The following is a 24,757-nucleotide window of genomic DNA, read 5'->3' as shown; positions in this document are numbered from 1 at the left end:
GCGAAATGAATAATGAACTATTTTGTAGAACATCCTCTTTTCCAGCCGCCATATTGTTTGACTCTTGACGGTGCTACGTCGATACTCGAAATTGCATTGTGTCTTTTCACTCTTTGAAATGTTTCGAAGCTAGGAGTTAATCACGAAATTGCATTATGTAAGTTATAGTTCTTTTATTTATACTTTGTATGTTTACATTTGCCACATTTACATATATTTCTTTCGTTTTTATTTCATAACCAGGAGGATGAGACTACATTCATATTTCATTTGTTATATGATTATGAACTTTTTCCTCCGTGGTTATTATACGAACATTCATTTATCCAAGTCCATCCACTGTACTTAATTCATAGGAGGATGAACATTTCGTTGATATAAGCCAAGTGATATTATTAACTTTAATGTTTCTGTATGTGAATCAAAATAAAGAATGTCAATGTTCCAGTTTTGCTCATCAAAATGAATCAAAATGTTTATTTTCTCATCCTTCCGTTTACTTAATTTATTGAAAGGGACACTGTGTTTTGCACGAACATTATTCCAATTTCTGATTCTCCGCAAGGTTGTGTGTTCCCGCCTCTCTTTTTCATGTCATGGATAGATAATAATTCATTGTAAGATCTTTACTTTATAGCTTAACCATTATCATGATTATTGATACTCATAACCCTTTTACTAAATCAAGAATAACGAAGTGAGTTTACGCATGGTGTACTGAAATATTTATACAACAGAATTCTGAATGATGGTGAATTTCAATCTAAAAGAGAACCTGTTGTTGATTGGGTAAAATATGATTCAACCGTGAATGGTATCTCACTTAATATTTTACCCAGCAATCAAGCAGTTAACTTTTTTTAATGTCCATTGATTTATGATTAATGAGAAAGGAATGATTAGCAATAATTAAAATATTCATCTCGTTTTGGCCATAACATGACATCTGACCAGGCAAATATTTCTTTCCGTTAATCTAATTCCCTTGGGTACAATTTAAAATAAAGAAATAAATTGAAAGAAAAAATGAATGTCTGAAAGCAGTCCATTAATAAATAAAGTGGACGAAGACGAGTATTCCAATGATATCTATACCGTATTGCACTATTTGAAAAAAATTGTAAGAAAGGGTATTTTTTGTATGGGGGGGGGGGGGGATTGTAACAAATTCGACTAAAATAGTTGTTTTTATCTTCCTCACCTTAAGTTATTTTGCTAATAATTGGATTGTTTGTTCAGTTTGCTGATTTACTGCCTTTTAAATTTATCAAATTCATGATGATTTTTGTCTCACCTGCGTAGCAGAGTGAGACTATAGGCGCCGCTTTTCCGACGGCGACGGCGGCGGCGTCAACATCAAATCTTAACCTGAGGTTAAGTTTTTGAAATGACATCATAACTTAGAAAGTATATAGACCTAGTTCATGAAACTTGGCCATAAGGTTAATCAAGTATTACTGAACATCCTGTTAGAGTTTCATGTCACATGACCAAGGTCAAAGGTCATTTAGGGTCAATGAACTTAGACCATGTTGGAGGAATCAACATCGAAATCTTAACCTGAGGTTAAGTTTTTGAAATGTCATCATAACTTAGAAAATATATGGACCTAGTTCATGAAACTTGGACATAAGGTTAATCAATTATCACTGAACATCCTGCGTGAGTTTTATGTCACATGACCAAGGTCAAAGGTCATTTAGGGTCAATGAACTTTGGCCGAATTGGGGGTATCTGTTGAATTCCCATCATAACTTTGAAAGTTTATGGATCTGATTCATGAAACATGGACATAATAGTAATCAAGCATCATTGAACATATTGTGCAAGTTTCAGGTCTCATGATTAAGGTCAAAGGTCATTTAGGGTCAATGAACTTTGGCCAATTGGGGGTATCTGTTGAATTACCATCATAACTTTGAAAATTTATTGGTCTAGTTCGTTAAACTTGGACATTAGAGTAATCAAGTATCACTGAACATCCTGTGCGCATTTCAGGTCACATGACCAAGGTCAAAGGTCAATGAACTTTGGCCGAATTGGGTGTAACTGTTGAATTACCATCATAACTTTAAAAGTTTATGGATCTGATTCATGAATCTTGGACATAAGAGTAATCAAGTATCACTGAACATCCTGTGCGAGTTTCAAGTCACATGATCAAGGTCAAAGGTCATGTAAGGCCAATGAACTTTGGCCATGTTGGGTTTTTTTTTGTTGAATAACCATCATATCTCTGTAAGTTTATTGGTCTAGTTCATAAAAAGTGGACATAAGAGTAACCATGTATCACTGAACATCTTGTGCGAGTTAGAGTAGTTTTCAAAGTCAGCACTGCTGCTATATTGAACCGCGTGATGCAGGTGAGACGGCCAGAGGCATTCCACTTGTTATATTTTGAAGTCAGTAAATGTTGATCATTGAACTGAACTGAATTTTACGGAACAAGGAGATAACGCTTTTCTGCTTAAAAGAGAAACAATTTCTTTGCTGCTATAACAACCGTCGTCATACCAAATCTTGTACGGTTTCACTGTCTGCGTGGGTTTTTTTTTAAGTTGGCCTATACCTAAGGATGTGATGTGGTGGAGCGGACAAACATGGATGTGTAATTAAATGAAGTTATAAGAAGCCATGTTGTGTAGATAAATCAAGTGTCCACACAAACACATATACACACACACTCGTTCGCGCACCCCCCCCCCCGCACACACACACACACACTCCCCCTCTCTTTAAAAAATTGAAATTAGTAAGTGGCGTGCATATTTTGATTACGAAAAAATAAATCACCACAAATATTTAACGACTCAAAAAATTTTCACTTTTTTAAAATCAAATTGAGCACCAAATTTACGTATAAAAATGTGCTATTTTTTTAATTTCAGCCCCTTAAAATTAAATGACAATTAACTAGACAAATAAGGCCCATGTATTATATTTGTCACTATCCTCAAAATATGCGATTTTATAGTTTCAAAGGCGTTTTTGTCACACTTCTTTCATAATCTTGAATTTTATCCTTACTTCCTTCCGGGTTTACTCCCACAATAGCCAACATCTCCCACACCGACATCCAAGTAAAACTATCGTTGACATTTTGTAACCTAGTGTTGCTAGTATTACTTATTACTTAAAACGAAATACTAAAAAAAAAGTTTAAAGATGATTCAGACACTACAGTTATTTTAAAGTTATGGAGCAAAAAAAAATTATTCCTAAAGATGACAAATATGACGAAGTGACGAGGAGCATTAAAAGTTTCAGTGGGTTTTTTTTATGACATGTATTACCAACAAATCATTATTTGTCACAGAACTTTCTTTATATTATTTCTAAATTCTAATGTAGATATATAGTCCCCAATGAATCATGAAAATAACTGGACAAATGAATGAATGCATGATAATAATAATATACAAAAATTATAGAGTACTTTATACAAAAGTTTCAAAGCACTAAGAAAGAAAGGGGAAATACAAGACATCTTAGAAAAAAAAAACAAAGGAACTTAAAGTGAAAACACCATTACGAAAAATTAATTTTACGTACGAATAAAGAGATAATCGGTGAATACTCAACTTAAATATAACGGGTCGATAATCATGTATGTAAATATAAATAATCCTTAAACATCCATGCTAAAACGAACCATACAATCCGACTTAAAAAAAATCTGAACACAATATGATAATGCAAATAATATATAATAATTTCATACAGAATAATTATAATAATAATAATTTCATACAGAACACAAAGAAGCGAAAAAATAGGCAAGTGAAACCTATGAAAAGAGGTGGGTTTTAAGGAGGGACTTACACAGTTCTAACGAGATGCCTCACGTACATTAATGAGGAGATTGTTCCAGAGCTTCGGGGCAATAACTGAGAAGGATCTGTCACCGTAGTTGGTTTGAGTTTTTGGTCCGGAAAGCAGTTGAAGATGTGCAGTGGTGTGGGAGCGGAGACATCTGGATGCTGATGAGGATCGGAGGGAGACGAGGTTCTGTAAATAAGAGGGAGCTTGATTATGGATACACTTGTAGACTAGAAGGAAAATTTTTGTAGACAATGCGTTGCTGAACTGGTAACCAATGTAGAGAATTCATGATTGGGGTGGTGTGTTCATGTTATTTAGTCCGGAAACCAATCTGGATGCTGTATTCTTGATCCGTTGGAGGGGAGCAATATGGGATTGGGGAAGACCGGCTAGGAGGATATTACAGTAATCCAAATGGGAAGAAACAAATGCATGGATGGGGTTTTCAATAGATGTAGTGTTGAGGTACTTGCGGATTCGGCCAATCCTAGCTATACCTCAAGAAGCAGTCCTGCACTTGTTGCGGATGTGTTGTGCAAGAGAAAGGTGATTGTCTATAAAAATCACACCGAGATCACAGACAAAATCTGAGTTTTGAGCGCACGTTCCAGACAGACCAAGGGGAGAGATATCATCACGCTGCTGCCTGAACCGGGATAATATATGCAGCATTTCAGTCTTTGCTTCGTTGAGCTTCAAGTTGTTGATTACGGACCAAGACTTGATATCACGTAAACACTCTGAGTCTATATCGGGGTCTATATATGGCACCATTTCTGTCGTCGTCATCTGCTCTCATAACAAGATACAGCTGGTTATTATCAGCATACATAACATGATGTATGCAATGATGGGAAGCAATCGCATCGCAAAGAGGTCCAGTGTAGAGGGTGAAAAGCAAAGGGCCCACAACCGACCCTTGTGGAACACCCCATCGGAGAGGGAATGTCTGTGACAAAGAACCCATTACTGTTCCTTTCTGGAGACGATCAAACAAATAAGACTTTATCTTGATCTATCTAATTATCAATTTATTATAGTAACATTCTTTTTAACAATTTGCCAAATATTATTGCCACCATTTATCATTTGATTGGAAATGATTTAATAATGTAATGAATGAATACACAATTGGTAACCTCCTACCTTTGTCTTACAGTATTGGATAAGCAGATAAGATGCTCGTGTTGTCTTTTATGCTAATTAATTGATGCTGAAGTTTTTCGGAGAGAATATTCGCAGTCCAACGGAAAATGGAGGATCCAGAAGCCAGGAGGATGGCGGGGGAGAGGGTGATGAGTATCGCATCAAGTCTTGGATCTATGAGTCAGGTTTGGCGAACTAAATTTCATTCAGCTTCTTTTTTGTTGTAAGACTTGCACAAAGTACTGCGTTGTTGATTAATCATAATATATATAAACCAGTAATATTGGCACTGAAATAATATTGTTTCTTTGATTTATTCTTTCACAGTAAAACAGACATATAGTAGGTCAAGAATATTAGAACATAGAACATAAAAGGAGCAATGCAGAAAACGGTGGGGATTTTAAAAAATAATTTTGGCGAACTTGGGTCAAAAATAAATAATATAATTAATTTTGAAAAGAAGAAAATAAGATTCGATCATTTTTATCTAATATAATCATGGAAAATTTCTTACATAATATAAGATAATCTAAAGTACAACAATAAGAAGGCTTCGATCTCGTTTTGCGCAGTATGATAATCAAATCACAATAAATGTTCGGTAACCACTTTTCGCCCCACCCCATGTGCGGGTGGGGGATCGAATGGGTTGTGACATATTTAATAACTTTATGTAAGCGAGGCGACAGAGCTGGTGGTTGTTTCATAAAGCTGTTCGTAAAGTTACGAACAACTTTACGCATGACTGGAACATGATCTTAGGTTCTAACTCAATAACATAGAGATTTATCACTTGGAATGAGAAAGGATCACCAGTTGTGCGTGAAGTCATTCGTATCTTACGAACAGCTTTATGAAACACCCACCAGGTCGCATTTTTTTCTTTCCTTTTTTTCTTTTGCATTATAAAATCGATGGTTACGATGTGATGCTTTTATTTTCATGGGCTTCTGTCTGAAAAGCCGGTTACGCTTTCTGAGATACTATTTTTTTTTTCGACTTTTACAGGTGGAAACCTCGGTGCGAGAGGCTATCCAAGACTCCAACAAGATGCTATGCTCAGCCACCCCCTTGACACCAAACGGAAAGAGACGTCAGATGATTAAGATGTTGACACTGACCCTGATGCCTATCATTGTCCTGACAGCCTTGGCCATCTCCGATCTTATAGCTACTTTAAAGAAGAGCGTGGACGCCAGTGAGATCCGAAGGAACGTTCGCTTCAGTCGACAGGTAAATGGCGACTTTTCTTGTTGAATGTCGTTGACTTATATGCTTTTTACACTGCATTTCTTTAACCCAGCTTGACCCCGGACTATCCTTAACCCCATACTATTTTTTTTCCGATTCACACTGTCTTTCTTAGCCCCATATGCTCAATCGTGGTTAATGCCTTAACCCCGGAGTTTAGTGACATCTGTTATTAAAGACATTTTGTTGGATAAAACTTTTCTTGCCCTTGTTGAGAGTCAGGTTTATAAACAACTATCTGAACTACGTACTGAGGTAGAGAAACAGGAGTCAAGGTTATTTGATCTTGAGGTCAAAGTCGAACGATACACCCATGATATGAACGACATGAAATCCTTGATAGAAACCCAGAAATCAAGTATCAAGAAGCTTCAACATGACTTCAATGCCCAGGAACAATATTCTCGCAGAAATTGCCTTCGGTTTTTTGGCTTTCAAGAGTCTCCCCAAGAAGATACAGATGACATCATCATGAAGCTCTCTTCTGAAGTTCTTGGAGTTCAGCTGGCGAGGAACGACATCGAGAGGAGCCACAGGATTACTTCAAGAACTAAATCATCAAGATCTGGAGTGGCTGAAAGCACAGAAAGATCCCATCCTCCACGACAGATAATTGCCAAGTTTGCCTCGTACAGGACCCGCCAGATGATTCTTAGGCAACGTCGGAAGCTCGCTGGAAAAGGGCAATCGATTCAAGAAGATCTGACTGCTCAAAATGCACAACTTCTCCATGCTGCTAAGACATCTAAGGTAGTGGAAACTGCTTGGTCAGTGGATGGACGAATCTTTGTACTTGTGTCAAATGGTACCACCAAAAAGAAACATCTAATAAAGAACAAAACTGAACTTGAGCAGCTCATTGAACTCAACGCACACTTATCCAGGCTTACTTGAAACAAACTTTGCCTGCATTGACTCACCTCTACAGCTTACTACACTGTTTTTACTGTTGAAGTCTAAAACTGTTATTGATTTGTTGTTCTTTGATTGTTAAGTGTTTTTTTATTTTTATTTTTTTTTAACACTCTCTGCAGCTCTTCCCCAATTTCAATTTTTTTTCTCTCTGTCTATAGAGTATTTCTTTCCCATGTACTTGATTGTATTTGTATTCCTTGTTATTGAACGCTTTTTATGATAAGTAATTTATTCACCTGCAGTAACTGTTCCAAACTTAAATCTCATCATGAAAATGCATTTTGTGATTCCTGCAATACTATATTATTCCCTTTTAACCATTATGTAAGCAATGAAGAATTTGTTTTCTCAATTTTTACTTTCTTTCATTTAGATAAGTCTATTGATGAGGACAATTTTCATGCCTTGGCTATTAATCCTTTTACTTTGAATGAATCTGAGAATGACTATAATGATATAAGTAGCTTTCAATCTCCATTTAATGTAAACAATGTAAACAATGTTTCCTGTAAATATATATTTTCTGATAAATTTTTCCCTAAGTATCATTCTACTTGTGACAACTTTTCTATATTACATGTTAATTCCAGAAGTCTTGTTCGTAATTTTGACGACTTACAGCTTCTTCTGAAATCTCTAGATTATAAATTTACCGCTGTCGGGATTTCTGAAACATGGTTTCGTGATAATATTTCAATTGATATGTATAATATTGATGGATATTCCCTTGTTCACACTGATAGAGTTGGTAGAAATGGAGGAGGTGTAGCATTGTATATAAGAGATGGCATTGATTATAACTTGTGCAATATGATATCATTAAGTAAAGATCACTGTGATACTGTTTTTGTTGAAATTAATCAACCAAAAAAGAAATCTCTTGTAGTTGGTTGCATTTACAGAGTACCCAATACTGATATAACTTTATTCAACGAAACACTTTCAAATATTCTTACTGACATTAACTACTCAAAAAAGGACATTTATCTATTAGGTGATTTCAATATTAACTTAATCAATTATAACGTTGACAACAAGACAAATGAATTCTTAAATACTCTTTTTTCATGTGGCCTTTTTCCATCTATTAACAAACCTACACGTGTGACAAGGCACTCTGCTACGTTAATAGATAACATTTTTACTAACTGTATTGATATGAACAATAAGTGTGGTGTAATTTATTCTGATCTTTCGGATCACTTTCCAATTTTTCATATTACTGACACCATGTCTATTCCAATTCATTTGCATCATTGTAAGTCACGTATTATACCTGAAGAAAAAATATTGACATTTCAGAGAAAGCTTCTATTAATCGACTGGTCACCAATCTATAGTAATTCAGATGTTAATGTCTCATATGACCTATTTATTCATAAACTCACTTCCCTATACTCTGAATGTTTTCCTTTAACCAAAATTAAAATAAAAAAGTACAATAAACCTTGGATTACTCATGGTATCATGAAATCTATCAAAAGAAAACATAGACTTTATTGTTGCTATATAAAAAAAGAGACTCTCAAAGTCGAAATAAGTATACTGAGTATAAAAATACATTAACCTGTACTATTCGCCAGTGTAAAAAAATCTTTTATGAAAACCTATTTAGCAAAACAAAAGGCGATATGAAAAAAACCTGGTCTGAAATTAATAATATATTAGGTAAAAAGAAAGACTCACTTCCATCTCATATGTATTTTAACCATGAAAAGATTTTTAGTAAAACATCAATCAGTGAAGCTTTTAACAAGTATTTTGTTAATGTTGGTAAAACCACGCAAGAAAAGATTCCTAATCCCGTCTCTCATTTCACTGACTATTTATCAAACCCTGTACCTTCTTCTTTATTCTTTAATCCCACTTCCAATACTGAAATAATTAATGTTCTGTCGTCCATGAAAACTTCTGCTTCACCTGGTCCTGACTCTATTGCTGGTCGTGTTATAAAGAAGTGTATTCATTCCATTGTAAACCCTCTTTGTTATATCTTAAATGAATCTTTATCACAAGGAATAGTGCCAGATAAGCTTAAGACTGCTTTAGTTGTTCCCATCTTTAAAAGGGGTGATCGACATGACATTGTAAACTACCGTCCAATTGCTTTATTACCATTCTTTTCCAAGTTATTAGAAAAGTTAGTATATACCAGGTTGTACAAATTTCTAACAGTTAATCATGTTTTAATACCTCAACAATTTGGATTTAGGAAGAACTTTTCTACTGACCTTGGTGTCCTAAATTTATTTAACAAAATTTCAAAAGAAATAGATGATGGTAATTTTTGCCTTGGTGTCTTTATGGATCTGTCTAAGGCTTTTGACACCATTGATCACCACATATTGTTAAAAAAATTAGAATATTATGGAGTTCGAGGAATTCCCCTTCAGTGGTTTCTTAATTATTTATTTAATAGAAACCAACATGTGGTGATTAATGGTGTCAAATCTCAACACAGAGACATATCTTGTGGAATTCCTCAGGGCTCTGTGTTGGGTCCCCTCCTGTTTCTTGTTTACATTAATGATATAATTAATAGCTCCCCAATTCTAAACTTTTCATTGTTTGCTGATGACACAACAGTCACATTATCTCACAAAAAAATAAATAATCTTGTCTCATCAGCAAACAATGAATTAAGAAAATTAAACAATTGGTTCGTTTGCAACAAACTTTTTCTGAATTTAGACAAAACAAAGTATATCATTTTTCGAACTCGAGGCAGGAGGGACCCTCCTCATTCTCTAAATATTTTTCTTGGTGGACATAATATAAAACAAGTAAAACATTTTCAATTTTTAGGAGTAATTTTTAATGAACACCTCTCTTGGAAACCACATCTCAATTCAATCTGTACCAAAGTTTCAAGATCTATTGGAGTTATTTCTAAAATTAGACATTTTGTTCCCCATTCAATTTTAATTACTCTTTATAACAGTATCATACTTCCTCACTTAAATTACTGTAACATTGTATGGGGTCATACATTCAAAACACACTTAGATAAATTAATAATTTTACAAAAGAAAGCAATAAGACTTATCTCAAATGCTCCTTTTAATAGTCATACAAAGCCTTTGTTTTTACAATCAAATTTATTAACTTTAAAAGATCTGATATCATTAAATTCACTAGTTTTTATGTACAAGCTTAATGCCGGAATCTTACCACCTCTCTTCAGTGACATTTTTGTTTCAAATTCTCAAATCCATTCTCATAATACTCGTCACAGCAAATGCCTACGCCCTCCATATGTTCGAACATCCATTGCTTTTAATTCATTTAAGACTTACTTCCCCAAACTATGGAATGAAATTCCAAATGATATAAAAAATAGTTCTACTTTATCAAGATTTAGATCTTTATGCAGGAAAATGTTATTTTCTGTTTATTGATCGAATGCATATGATCTCACATCTTACATAGTGCTGCCCCCCCCCTTTAGCTCTTTTTTTTTTTTTTTTTTGCTGCTGCAGGAGTGTTTCTTTTAATTTTGATCTGGGATTTTTACTCCTTAATTTTGTCAATTGTAATGTATTAATGTATCGCGTGGTGACCCCTTTCATAAGCATTGCTTCTCTGGGGTCTCCGAACCATCTATTTGTTTGTTTGTTTTTCTGATACTTTGTTGATACTGTATATTGTACTGTTTTTATCCTTTTGATGGTTGAATAAATAAATGAATTGAATTGAATTGAATCCCTCAGCTCATGAATATTGATGATTTTACCATACAGAGCGTGATTAACGTGCAATTCGATTTCTGTGATTGGCTTATGCTTAGTCCCACATTCCTTAGCCCTGTTTCGTTTTCACACTTCATCTCTTAGCACGAGAATTGTGGTACTAGCACCACAATAATATGCTTTTCACACAGCACTTTTTGTCCTAAATTTGTTGGTCTAAGGGGGGTCTTAGCCCCACCAATTTCCCGGGGTTAAGCTTAGCCCACTTCGTTTTCACACTACGTTTTAGCAAAGTGGGCTAGCACGGTAAATAGTACAGTACTGTCTGGCCCTGCAAAAAAGCAGGGTTAGCCGGCTACCACAATTGCGGTGCTAAGAGATGCAGTGTGAAAACGAAACAGGGCTAAGGAAAGTGGGGCTAAGCATTAACCAATCACAGAAGTCGAATTGCACGTTAATCACGCTCTGAATTGTAAAATCATCAGTATTCATGAGCTGAGGGAAAGTCCGGGGTTAAGGCATTAACCACGGTTGAGCAGATAGTATGGGGTTAAGAAAGACAGTGTGAATCGAAAAAAGATAGTATGGGGTTAAGGATAGAATAGGGTTAAGGAAATGCAGTGTGAAAAGCATATTGCCGACTAACCTTGCTTTTGCAAGACCAGATAGTACCGTACTATTTACCGTGCTAGCCCACTTTGCTAAAACGTAGTGTGAAAACGAAGTGGGCTAAGCTTAACCCCGGGAAATTGGAGGGGCTAAGAACCCCCCCCCCCTTAGCCCCACTAATTTCCCTGGGTTAAGAAAAAAAGTGCAGTGTCAAAAGCATTATGATGAGGAATAAAACTGATTGTGTAGCTACCTCTGGGGACGTGTCATTAAAATGCTTCCTCTGGTAACTTGGATATCGGTAAAATCGGGGAATGTTCGATAAGTCGACAAGGAATGGATGAAGACGCACTTTTTATCATGCCGTTTATAGAAAAGAGCCAATGGTGCAAATGTACTTTCAGCATCACTGCCCTCCCTAGCATCACTGAGATCCTCATTCATGCTTTTGTATCTTCCCTTCTTGATAACTGTAACAGTCTTTTGTACGGAACCCCGGACAAAGATATAGCAAAGCTCCAAAGAATCCAAAATTCAGCCGCAAGACTTGTCTCCAGATCCAAGAAACACAACCACATCACCCCAATCCTCAAAGAACTTCACTGGCTACCTATCAAATCACGAATTCGCTTCAAAGTCCTTCTAATAACATTTAATGCTGTACATGGTTTTGCCCCTCAATATATTTCTGAACTTGTTTCTCCATACACCCCCTCTAGGACACTTAGATCATCAACTCAACTACTCCTTCAAGTACCCAGACTAAGAACTAAGACGCATGGCGAAAGGTCCTTCTCCTACAGTGCCACAACCCTTTGGAATTCCCTCCCCAGTACTCTCCGATCACAAAATAATCCTGGACTTTTCAAATCACAACTTAAAACATTTCTTTTTAATGAAGCATTCAACTAGGCCTTTCCAAATACTTATGCCATACATGTATGTAACTGATTAATGTTGATGTTGCCAATTGTTATTCTAAGTAATTCCTTACATTCAGGGGCGGATCCAGCTTTCGCCAATAGGGGGGGGCGAAAAATATTTTGATCAACATTTTTCTTGATTGGCCGCTACAATCTGGCTTTTTTGGGGGGTTGTTTTTTTCAGGGGGTAGTCCTAACTAAAGACTGAAGTTTTAAGTATATGTTAGTTGTTATTGCTATCAACAATATAAGGTAAATCTCACGTGATCTTAATATATATTGCGAGCGCGAAGCGCGAGCTAAAAATCTTTGATATTTCATGTCTTTAGAACTGAAGATTCAGAGCGATTTTATAATCATGCACAAAGATAAGTATCCAATTATAAAGAATGCGAGCGCGAAGCGCGAGCCGAAATTTTATCACAGTAACGTGAAAAGTGACTCAATTAGGACGGTTTTTAGTGATTAATGAAGAAGATACAAGTATCACCAAATAAATAATGAGAGTGCGAACCGCGAGCTCAAAATTTCTGATCTTCCGACCTGAAAAATGGACAGCCTAAGCGCGTTTTTATTTAAATAAACAAGCTGTGTGTCTCAAACAATTAAATGCGAGCGCAAAGCATGAGCTTAATTTTTTGATATACTGACATGATGAAGGAGCATTTGAAAAATTTTGGTAAGATTTTCCAGAGGATAGGTATCTCAAACATCAAACAATGCAAGCGCGCAGCGCGAGCTGACCATTTTGATACACATTAACAATTTATGTAAATCAAACAAAATAATGAAAGCTTGATGTGCGAGCTGGAAACATTGTGTGCAAATTGATATCAGAACTGGATATATTGTATATATATTGGATATATATTAGTGTCATTTAACCCTCTTGAATGGGATTCATTACACAGGCAATGCGAGCGCGAAGCGCGAGCGAAAATTGTTATATAAAGTCTATTTTCCAATTCTTCCCCTCACCTTTTTCTAGTTTCCTTTCGGGGTCGGGCCGGCCGTTACGAGGCCATAAATTACACATCATGGGTATAATACCTCCTTCTTACTTTTTTTTCACAGTTTCTATCAAGGTAAAGAATACACTTTTTCTGCAGGTTGTCAAAAAATAGGGGGGGGGGGGGCCGGGGCCGGCTCGGCCCCCTCCTGGATCCGCGCCTGACATTGTATAATTCTTATTTTTGTAAAATGCATTGAGAGTCCTTTCAGGTCTGAAATGCGCTATATAAGAACTACATTATTATTATTATTATTACTTTAAGCAAAAATCTGATCGCAATGCCAGAGAAGCAAGTCTAATGAGGATACACATCTCAGCTTTTAAGACCTGCTCGCCCAACCACCTTCCAAAACATTAAGTTACTATTCTATTTCTCTGATCTAAAATGCTGGGAGGAGTGAGAGCCTTGCTAGAAGGTAGACAGTCCCATTTTATGTCTTTGGTGTGATTTGGCCAGGGATCGTACGAACACCCTCCCGTTCATGACACAGTTGTACATTGGATTATGACAACATGCCGGTTGATTGAGACAATTTGTCGGTTTAAAGGTTTGGATGTCAACGGAATAATATATGGTTCAGTCGAGCTGATGACCGTGATGTCGGCCCTGACGATATTCTCAACAAGGTTCATTCAGATACATGTCTTTTTCGTTGTTCTATTTCAGGTTGGCACCCTTGTTCACAGTCTACAAATGGAGAGGGATATGACCGCTCTTTACATCAGCTCTTTGATGCAACAGAAGACAGCAGCGACCGGACCTGAACGAAAGATCTTTCTTATCAATACCTACCCGCTAACTGACGAAGTAAGGGCTTAGTAAACTTATACAAGTGGTGTGGTATTGGGTATGTCCGTAAGAGCAGCACTTGGTATGAATCCAACTGATCTAGGATTGTTCTTAGAGCTGGATTGGGAGAAAATAACTTGCCAAAAGACATGAAATCGAAGTTATCCAAGTTGAATATTACCAACAACTAGTAAGAGGTTGTGAACATCAAGACAGCAAAAATATGCCTGGACACCATCTGATATGGGTAACTGGATTAAGTTAATCGTTTATTTAACCCTTTTTCTCACTTTTTGACCATATATGGCCGTGAAACCAAGTTCTTCAGGTTTGTGTAGACAGTAGCTGGCCCCATGGGTAATGTTTTTTGTACTAGTCATGTTAGTATCGACTCACTGTCCACAGGTTTTGGAGAGTTTGGACGATTGGCCAGTCAAAGGAACCATGGCCTACCAACAGTTCCAGAACAAAGAAGCCCTGATGTCCTACCTCTTCGAATACCGCCTGACCCTCGACATCCATAACACCACAATCTACGAAGTCATCCACTTCTACACCGATGCAATCCAGCTCTTTATTGACTGGCTCTACGAGAGCGTCGGGAAGTCTGGTGGTCAGGGTCTGTGGGAGACACTGGTGGCCTATCAGCTCTTGATCGTGGGGATGGAACAGACTGGTATTGAGCGAACGTTAGGGGCGGTGTTCTACACGCAGGGTGGTTTCAATCGGTTGACGGATTATCGCTGGTACATGGAGAAGATGCAGGTAACAGTATCTGAACAATTTTTAAAAGTGTTATTTACATCATATACGTTTTACTAAAGAAAAAACTAATTTCAACAAATTGTACCAAATAAATATTCTTAAAGGTAAATGCTAGTTTTGGTAACGATATAAAAATGAAATGACCACCAAAGTGTCTGTTTGTATAAATAAAACGTATGTGCCAAAAGATTCTGGAAGAAATTGTGTAATTGCTGAGGAATCAGCAAATAAACACGGGATTCGGGTAGAGCACGACATTCAAAGCAATAATTATACACTGTCCCACGTGCACTTATCTGTGTTTGGGATCTTCAGCCTGAACGTTTTTCAGTGTAGATTTTGAGATTTCACGAAGTTCAGTTTATGTAACTGTACCAGATCTAGATCCTCGATGATATACTGATAATTAAGCCTTGTTTTACAGACTTTGTCATGAAATCAGTGTCTACTGCAACTACTGGAATATCTCTTTAACTGGGAAAACTGTTTTCAATATAGGTTGGTCAGTCGAATATTTGGGCATCTCAGAAGTACTCTCAGCTCGTCCGAATGATACTCGAAGACTCGATCGAGAACTCCGACCACGACTTCCACTTCCAGAACACGATAACGGAGATGCGAGCAATCATATCCTACAACAACGCGACTAGAGAACCATCCTGGCAAGAGGGACAATGGTGGTTCGACAACATGACCATCTACATTGATATCCTCAGGGATATCCAGAAGAACATGGCAGAGGTATGGGAATTGTAGGTGTCTGAAGGGTTGATATAATATAATATTGATTCCTGAGACGTGGCAGTGAGTAGTAGGTCCATGGTCCTATTAAAACAAAGTCCCAAAGCAAACAGTCGATGTTTATAAAATCGTATCACCAAGAACAGTAGTATATCTTTTTCAAATAGGTGCAGAGATGTTTCCATTATCTCACAAAGATAGATTTCCACTGTTCAGTGATCACTGATAGTGTACAGACAAGTGATGACCACAAGTATCTTTGCCAGTTGAATGACATAATGAAGGTGATGACGACCTACATTGGATAAAATCGTTAATAAGACATAATCATATAAATAATCGATGTTGAAACACAGGACTCGAAAGTGTTAGGCAGTGGGTCAATAGAGATGATATTTCATATATGGAGGTCGATCCCATTACAAAACACCGAGAACATAACATACACTGCATGCACGTCATAAATGGTTCGATGATATTTGAATTGCCAACTATCATTACTATTTTTTGTTATACATACAGGTAATACTAAATGAACTAAACTCTGCTGTGACCACCGACAACGCTGATCTCGCCGTCAGCATCAGTATCATGGTCCTGGTTGTGTTCCTTTGCGTCATCATCATCAAGGCGGTCGAATCACTCACCTCCAACATGCAGAACTACGTTCTTACTCTGGCTGACCAAACCAAAGCGCTTCACAAAGAACGGAAGCGGACAGATACGTTGCTTTATCAAATGTTGCCGATTTCGGTTGCCGAAAATCTGAAGCGTAACCAGGTCGTCCACGCCGAAAACTTCGCAGCGGCCACGATTCTGTTTTCGGATATAGTCGGGTTTACTCGGATCTGCTCGGAAAGTTCTCCGCTGCAGGTATGTTTCCCTTGGTACATTTGATAAACTTAGTATTATGACAGGTTTTTGAGTCTTGTGGATACGTTTCTGGACTATGAATCGCCACATACACTACAAATCTGGACTTCGAATTCTTGTTGGCAAGAGAACATTATAAGGGGGTTAATAGCATGATCCTCTACACATTATTACCACAGTTTAAATATTAATGGTTTGTTTTCTCCCTTTTGAATAGGTGGTGGATATGTTGAACAACGTTTACACAAACTTTGATAGTAGAATTGACACCTACAATGTGTACAAAGTCGAGACGATCGGAGATGCATACATGGTAGTATCAGGTAAAATGTGAATAAATTATACTTTCTTATAAAAAAAGGATCCTCAGAGGGTTCTTTGCTTGTCCCGTATTTGGAACCTTTAAATGTCCCCTAAAAGGTAAACTGCCTCAAACAGTCACTTTTTTATTCTTTGTGGAACTATTCAAGGTTCTCATTGGCCTTGAAACGTTTGGGGAACCCTTTTCTCGAGGGATCCAAATACGGGACAAAAGAGTTCAGATTCTCACTTTTTTCCCCAATAGTGTATATGGTTTGGTCTACTGATTGGTGACTGGTTCAAACTATTTACATTAAGGGTTACACAGGGGTGCTGGCAAGGAATTTTGATAGGTGGGGAAAGGCGACCAAATTAGAGGTAACATCATTTTTTGCGCTCCAAATAGCGATTTTAGAGTTGCACTACGCAGACGCCTCTGTCTTCGTAGTCTTCTTTCCTATTCCCTCCTCTCCGTTTTAATCCTCTTTTTTATCATTACTTGAATTATCGTACACAGCAAAAACTGTGGTGTTAACCGGTGTACATAGAGGACCACACCAATTATTTTACACCGGTGTTAAATTGTTGGTGTTATTTTTACACCTATAGGTGTTAATACAACACCTATGGTTGTTACATTTACACTCTTTGGTGTTATGTTCAATCTCTAGGGTGTTATTTTAACACCTCAGGGTGTGGTCCTCTATTAACACCATTTGGTGTCAGTTTTAACACCACAGTTTTTACAGTGTAGTATTCGATCGCCCCTGACCACTCCAAAATATAATAATAGTGAAATAATAATGAATTAAAAAAATAATGAAATGATTATATATATAGAGAGAGAGAGATGACATTGATAAAAAATAATCGATTAATAAAAATTTCGGACTCAGATTCTGATCGAGAACTCAATATTCATTTCTCTGACCCCAGGTGTACCACAGCGTAACGGGAACAAACACGCGAGTGAGATAGCTTTGATGGCCCTGGATCTCCTGAACTGTATCAAAGGTCTTGTGATCCCACATCGTCCTGGTACCAAGATGACCCTAAGGATTGGAATACATACTGGTGAGTCGACTCGGATAATTGGGACCTTTCGCAATCATCACGGACGCTAGTATTAGGGTCCCCTAACACAAAAGTTAACGCTTAATCACACACTTGATTTTTAAGATTGATTGTGCATTACAGTCAATAGAATCAAACGTAGAAAACTGCTCTACGATCAATGCTAAGCTTTGTGTGACAGGGGGGTTACAGGCCCTACAAATCTGCTTTTCGTGTGCAAAATCCCTTTCCGCGACACCCGTACCGCATACATGCATGTATATTACGACTGATGGCTGGAGATATTCAAAATGCAGGACCTAAAATAGATTTATGACATGGATAAGAAAGTGGTTTTTCAAACAAATCGAGAACATATTGAGTGAGGAAAAACTTACTGAATGAAGGCTTAAATATAGATCATTACAGTCCATCGAATCGATATTACATTTAATGTGGATTATTGGTGGATCACTGGCAATTGATTTCATGGATAAGATCAACCTCTCCAGCCGAACATTTCGCATGCGTTGATATGTACACATCATATGCGATACCTTTGAACTCGTTTCCTTTTGTTTCTTTGTTTCTTTTGTTTACTCCTTATACACAAACGATATGCCTCTCGCACACGATGTGAGGGGCATTATGTTTTACATTCCCCAGAAATGGGGATTAGATTCAAATTCCGGGGGACCACTTCCATTGATGAGTGGATACCAGGCACGACCATGGGGTTTCGAAAAGTACCCTAAACATGCTAAACAAGGGAAACAATTCTTTTCCAGATTATGAAAATGCTTTTCTTAACAAGTATTTAGCTTGTGAAACCCTACAATTATTGGATATATATCCCTTATTTTTCAGCATTTTAAACATCGTTTTGACACCCATATAACGTTACATAGGCCTATATACGTAACGTACCTGCCCACTCTGTCCCCCTTTACGGGTGGTCGCTACTGGTATCCACTAATCAATGGAAGTGGGCCCCCCGGGCGGCCTCTCGAGCTCTAGGAGGAGTCAAATGTGGCTTTGGAAAGTCGTCCTCAATCGGATAAATCGCTGTTACCATAGTAGCAACCAGAATTTTGCACACGAAACGCATATTGAATGTTTCCGTCGCAGATGCGAAACGAAAAAAAAATCTCATGTCACACAATTTGCATTGCAGGACTGAGTTTTACGACCATGATGACGGGCCCAAAAAGTCCCTTCCAAAGTCAACTACCGTTGTAAATAAGCGGCCGCGTCCTCAAACGAAAGGTCGGGAATGATGGAAGCGTTACGACGCGTCGTGGTGTAGCGGTTCTGACTCTCGCCTTGTAATCAGAGGGTCGTTTGTTCGAATCCCACAGCGGCCTCGTCAGTATACGGCTGTTAAATTGGTACCCGGTAGGTTAGGGTGCGAAAGACTATGTAACGATACGTAGCAAACGAATCTTAGAACTCTTGTCGGAATGCTCCCCAGGAAGTGGAGAAAGTGCATACATCGTGTGCGGGCAAGCAAGGATATGACGACCCTGGTACATTGATGCTAATCACGATGTAAAGCGCTTAGAAACGAAGGGTATTAGGCGCTATAGATATGTAACTATTAATATTATTATTATGATTCCTTCCGCTGTTTAGCGCTTATCGCATCAGAACGACGTATCTAAGCGCATTACGGATATCATTAGCCCAGTAATTGTCTTCTGACTTGCCAGCATACAGTGTATGCAGTGGCGTAGCTACGGGGGGCCGGGGGGCACCTCCCCCCCCCCCCCTGAAATTTGTTGTGCTTTCCCCAGGTACCCCCCTGAAAAATATTGGCAGAGCAAAAAAAAGAAAAAGAAGAAAAAAAAAGAAAAGAAGAAAGAGAGAAGAAAAAAAAAAGGAAAATAAGATAACGAAAACGAGTGAATGAAATAATGTGAGGGAAAGACTTGCAAAAAAATCTTTCATGTTACTATATAAAATCTTTGCGATAAGATTCATATCTTGCTCAATTTGCTGATATGGAGCAAGTTTTAAAGTCAATGTACAAAACATATTTTAATTCGAACATCGAGCTTTCATTGTTTTTTCTTTTACAAATTTGTAAAAGCTCTGTAAAATGTCCGGTTTATTGTCTACATATCAGCATTTTAAGCTCACGCTGCGTGGTCACATTGTTTGATTTGCCAAGTTCCTATTGTCTACGTGTATTCCATAATGTTCCATTGAACAAATGTATTCAGAATGCCCAGATTCTAGGTCTAAATCTAAAACATGCGCGATAGCCTGCATGCTCTTTATTTAAAGTGTACTTAAATTATCCAGTTTCACATCAGAATATCAATATTTGTCTGCTCACGCTTCACGATCGCATTATTAATGATACCCAATTAACTATATCCTATTTATGATTTACAAAATATGAATGAGTGGCCCCGCTTTTAGGTCTAAAATCTCAATTTTCTTCCTCTCGCGCTTCGCGCTCGCATCAATTGTTTAGTTACATACCTATCCCATTTATCAATACAAAAAGTGCTTAGAATGACCATTTTTTTAGGTCGGAATGCCAAAAAAAATTTGCTCGCGCTTCGCGCTCGCATTATTGAAATATATACCGTCTTCTTGGGTGACTGTAAGCAGTCCTTAACAGGTCCCTTTTCGATAATGCTAGAACAGTTAATAAAAATTTCTGCTCGCGCTTGGCGTTCGCAGTAACCATCTAGTTACATACGAATCTTGTTCAGGATCACATATAACATTGCCCAGAAAATTAAATTTTCAGGACAAAATACATGAAAGTAAAAAAATTGCTTTTAAAATTGTTTTATGAGGCTTATGAGATTATTTCATGTTTATGTTGTTTTATAAGAATAAAACTAAGAAGTGACTGATCAGGGAAAATAGGTGAAGATTATTTCGGGTCCCGTCCCCTATTGGCGAAAGTCGATCCGCCCTTGTGACACATACACACACACACCGGAAAAAAAGTGGTGCGCCCCCCCCTGAAAAAGCAAGGACCCCCAGTGCCCCCCCCCCCCGGAAAAAATCCTAGCTACGCCAGTGTATGCACAATCTCCAATCTCTGTGGATTTCTCCAGCAAAGAGCAGTGAATGATTCTGACGTTCGCAACCTACTTGGTACCAATAGTACGTGGATGGAGAGTGAAAGTTAATGAATTGAGCCTTGCTAAAGGACGCTAGTGCCTCCATGGGATTCGAACAAACGACTCTCTGATTATAAGGCGAGAATCAGTACTGCTACACCATGGCATCACGGACGCTCCCTCGAACGTCTGAAAATAAACCATTGCTTATTGAAAAGAATCCTTATTGAAAAGAATGATGAGGGCGCTCGACATCATTCGACTTTTTTCGAAACCGGACTTTCATTGGTCATCCAAATGTAGATAACATGCTGGACAAGGTCATGATTTCACCAAGTAAGCATCTTGAAACACGACCATTGTTGTTTGCTTTTACTTGGTTATGCCAGCGAATAATATTGACCGATCTGTGCGAAATAGATATATACATATTACGGAAGGGGAAGGTGACAATGACAAGTGCAAATTATTTTATTTATACATTTCCTATATATTTTGTTGATATTCATTTGTTTCATCCAATTGTCTGCTTCCTTCATTTCCTAACGTAGGGCCAGTTGTAGCTGGTATCGTCGGATCCAAAATGCCAAGGTACTGTCTTTTTGGTGAGACCGTCAATATCGCATCAAAGATGGAGTCGAATGGATTACGTAAGTATATCATCACTGGAAGGTTTCAGTCTAAATCCTTTATGTAAAAATGATTTTCGGTTCGTTTAGATTGTTAATTTTGACTGTTTTTATCGCTCAACTAGTCTCTTTTGAATTAATATTTCAGTTGAGTGACCAACATGATATGGAGCAAGGAGTGAAAAGTTTTATGACCGCAAGGAAAAGATGTTTTATACGAAATACTCTTTGGATTGGATTGAATTAATCTGTATTGGGATGATGGGAAAATGGGTGACGGGTTTCAGATTTCGCACGCAGGGGCTTTAGATTGATCGTTGGGTCATGAACGTACTGGTTGTTTATTCTTTAGTAAGCCAGTTGCTTATTCTTCGAGTGAGACGTTATGTAATTGTTTTTTTACTCCCGTTCTCTCAGCAAATCGAATTCAGATTAGTGATGATTGTCATCGTATTCTCAAGATAACGGGCGGATACACTATGGTTCGCCGAGGCGAGGTGCTACTGACGGTGAGTATTGCTCAATTGGATAATAATTGCCAAGAACATATATGTATATTTTTTTACCAACATACTTTACCCAACATAGTGGACAGTATGTTGCCCAAAAATTTAAGTGTGTGCAATCCAAATCCACACCTCTCTTTTGATTCTTGTCTTTCTTCTTCCTCTTTTCTTTTGTTCATTATTTGAAAAATAAAAAAAATCTAGGAGCGGTAGCCCACGCTCCCCCAGGAGCAACGCCCCTGGGAGCGGGAGTCGTTGCAGTGTATTTTGTCATTTTGATTAAAAGATTCATTTATTAAAAGATATCATTTATTTTACACATAATTGTGCATAATATTCGGTTTCCTCACATTAAAATAGGAAAGTTTATCAACTCAATCCAAAAACCCTGTTTTGTTAGTTGAAGTAATTCCCGAAAGAACTCGGGGCGTTCTAACAACCAAATTTCAGTCGTTATACTGCATATTCATCGTATTTTCTTGTCTTTCTTTATCTCATAAGGACAAAGGTACGATGACGACCTATTGGTTGACAGGTCGAGTCGCGATCGCGGGGACCATCGGATCTTCTAGCTCCAGTGAGGAGAATGTCCAGGAGGACCAGCCCGACGGTGACGCCCACAGTGACTGTGATTTGACGCTGAACGTCCCCGAAGATCCTCCACCACCCATAGGCATTCTTGACTACTAGGGAGATATCATTCAGGACCCTCTAACATAAAGCTTAGCGATTGATTATGAGGCTGGTTTCTATAATTGATTGCATTGACAATTGTGTATGATCAATTTAAAAAATAAACCTCATAATCAATTGCTACATTTTGTGTTACGGGGCACCGACATGGGAATAGGAGTAGGATGAGGGCGGGAAAATTATTATGCAGTGGGATGAAAAAAGGGTGTTGAGAGCAGTCATTGGATGAGAGGAGTGAGCAATAGGGTGTAAGAGGAAAGAGAGAGGAAGGAAGATGAAAAGTGGAAATGAGAGAGAGGGGATTGGGTGAAAGAAAAGGGGGTGTGAGGAAACCAGAGAGGGGGAGATTTGGGGAGAGAAAGTGTGTGAGAGATAGAGAGAGTAAGAGAAGGGAAGGATGGCGGGACATTGCCACAGCTAGAAAAGGGAACAAAAGGACGGATAATAAACTTCTGATTTTACAGCGCTTATTCCTTTTAATTTTGTAGATTGAAATTTCTATTAAAAAGTACCAAAATTGACAATAAATGGGAGGGTTACGTTCAACTTACATTACTGTACATAATTATCTAATATTTTGCATATTACAAATTTTAGTGAGACAATGACAAAGTAGTAGACACTGCATTGTATCGAAGGCCTATGAGGTATCGATTTGATGGTATGTCACAGGTTATTTGTTGCACCCTCTCTTTTTGTTTTAAAATGATTACCGCAATCTTGAAGGGATGGAGTATCGATTAAATGGCAAGTCCACCCCAACAAAAACTTGATTTGAATAAAAAGAGAAAAATTCAACAAGCATAACACTGAAAATTTCATCAAAATCGGATGTAAAATAAGAAAGTGATGACACTTTTAAGTTTCGCTTCATTTCACAAAACAGTTATATGAACGAGCCAGTTACAGCCAAATGAGAGAGTCGATGATGTCACTCACATACTATTTCTTTTGTTTTTTATTGTTTGAAGTACGAGATATTTTGATTTTCTCGTCGTTGTCATGTGCAATGAAGTTTCATTCCTCCCTGAACATGTGGAATTCCATTATTTTAACATTTTGTGCTTCATGCAAATTCGTAAATATTGAAATATTATATAATTCAAACAATAAAGAACAAAAGAAATAGTGAGTGAGTGACATCATAGACTCTCTCATTTGGATGTAACTGGCACGTTCATGTAACTATTTTGTTAAAAATAAGCGAAACTTTGAAATGTCATAACTTTCTTATTTTACATCCGATTTTGATGAAATCTTCAGCATTGTGCCTGTCTGATTTTTCTCTATTGATTCAAATCGACATTTTTCTGAGGTGGACTTGACCTTTAAACACTTCCGTCAACTTACACAGCAAAAACTGAGGTGTTAACCGATGTACATAGAGGACCAAACCAGTTATTTACACAGGTGTTAAATTGACACCATTGGTTGTTACATTTACACTTTATGGTGTTATGTTTAATCTCTAGGGTGTAACTTTAACACCTCAGGGTATGGTCCTCTATTAAAACCAACTTGTGTCAGTTTTAACACCACAGTTTTACAGTGTACTTGCTCGAAAAATCTCGACCTTTTTCACTTCACTGACCCCCAACGGCACAAGAAAAGATGTTCTTAAAAATATGGTTTATGATATTTGAAAACACATATTCTTCTATTTGTAAGTCATATGTATTTATTTATATATATAGATGATGTCATGTCATGTATCTCTTGCCATTGTGCTTGATGTATTTATTATTTGATATTATATATATCTCGTCCTGTATAGTTGTGTCTACCGACTTAAAATTGCTTCGAATTTTAGAATATAATATTTTGAATTGAAAGCCATGATAATAATGCGACATGGAAAGTACATTACATGACTGTGAATTTGTACATTTTACTTCCCATACTACTTGAACCCGTCACCAATATTTAGCAAGATGAGATCGTAACATTTACATAA

At 37.4% G+C, this 24,757-nt stretch overlaps 1 protein-coding gene across 1 annotated transcript; it reads left to right on the top strand.

Moving 5' to 3' along the window:
* Positions 1-28: 28 nt before the first annotated feature.
* Positions 29-23,614, top strand: LOC121427552. The gene is made up of 12 exons (XM_041624001.1): positions 29-157; positions 4,982-5,153; positions 5,980-6,204; positions 14,038-14,178; positions 14,566-14,925; positions 15,424-15,666; positions 16,189-16,539; positions 16,757-16,862; positions 17,776-17,913; positions 21,527-21,625; positions 22,022-22,113; positions 22,612-23,614. Exons 2-12 carry the CDS (start codon positions 5,076-5,078, stop codon positions 22,798-22,800), a joined length of 2,022 nt encoding a protein of 673 aa, XP_041479935.1. The 5' UTR covers positions 29-157; positions 4,982-5,075; the 3' UTR covers positions 22,801-23,614.
* Positions 23,615-24,757: the final 1,143 nt, after the last annotated feature.

Source organism: Lytechinus variegatus, chromosome 14 (assembly GCF_018143015.1).
Source record: "Lytechinus variegatus isolate NC3 chromosome 14, Lvar_3.0, whole genome shotgun sequence".
Taxonomy (NCBI): Eukaryota; Metazoa; Echinodermata; class Echinoidea; order Temnopleuroida; family Toxopneustidae; genus Lytechinus; species Lytechinus variegatus.
This window is presented reverse-complemented; position numbering and strand designations above follow the sequence as displayed.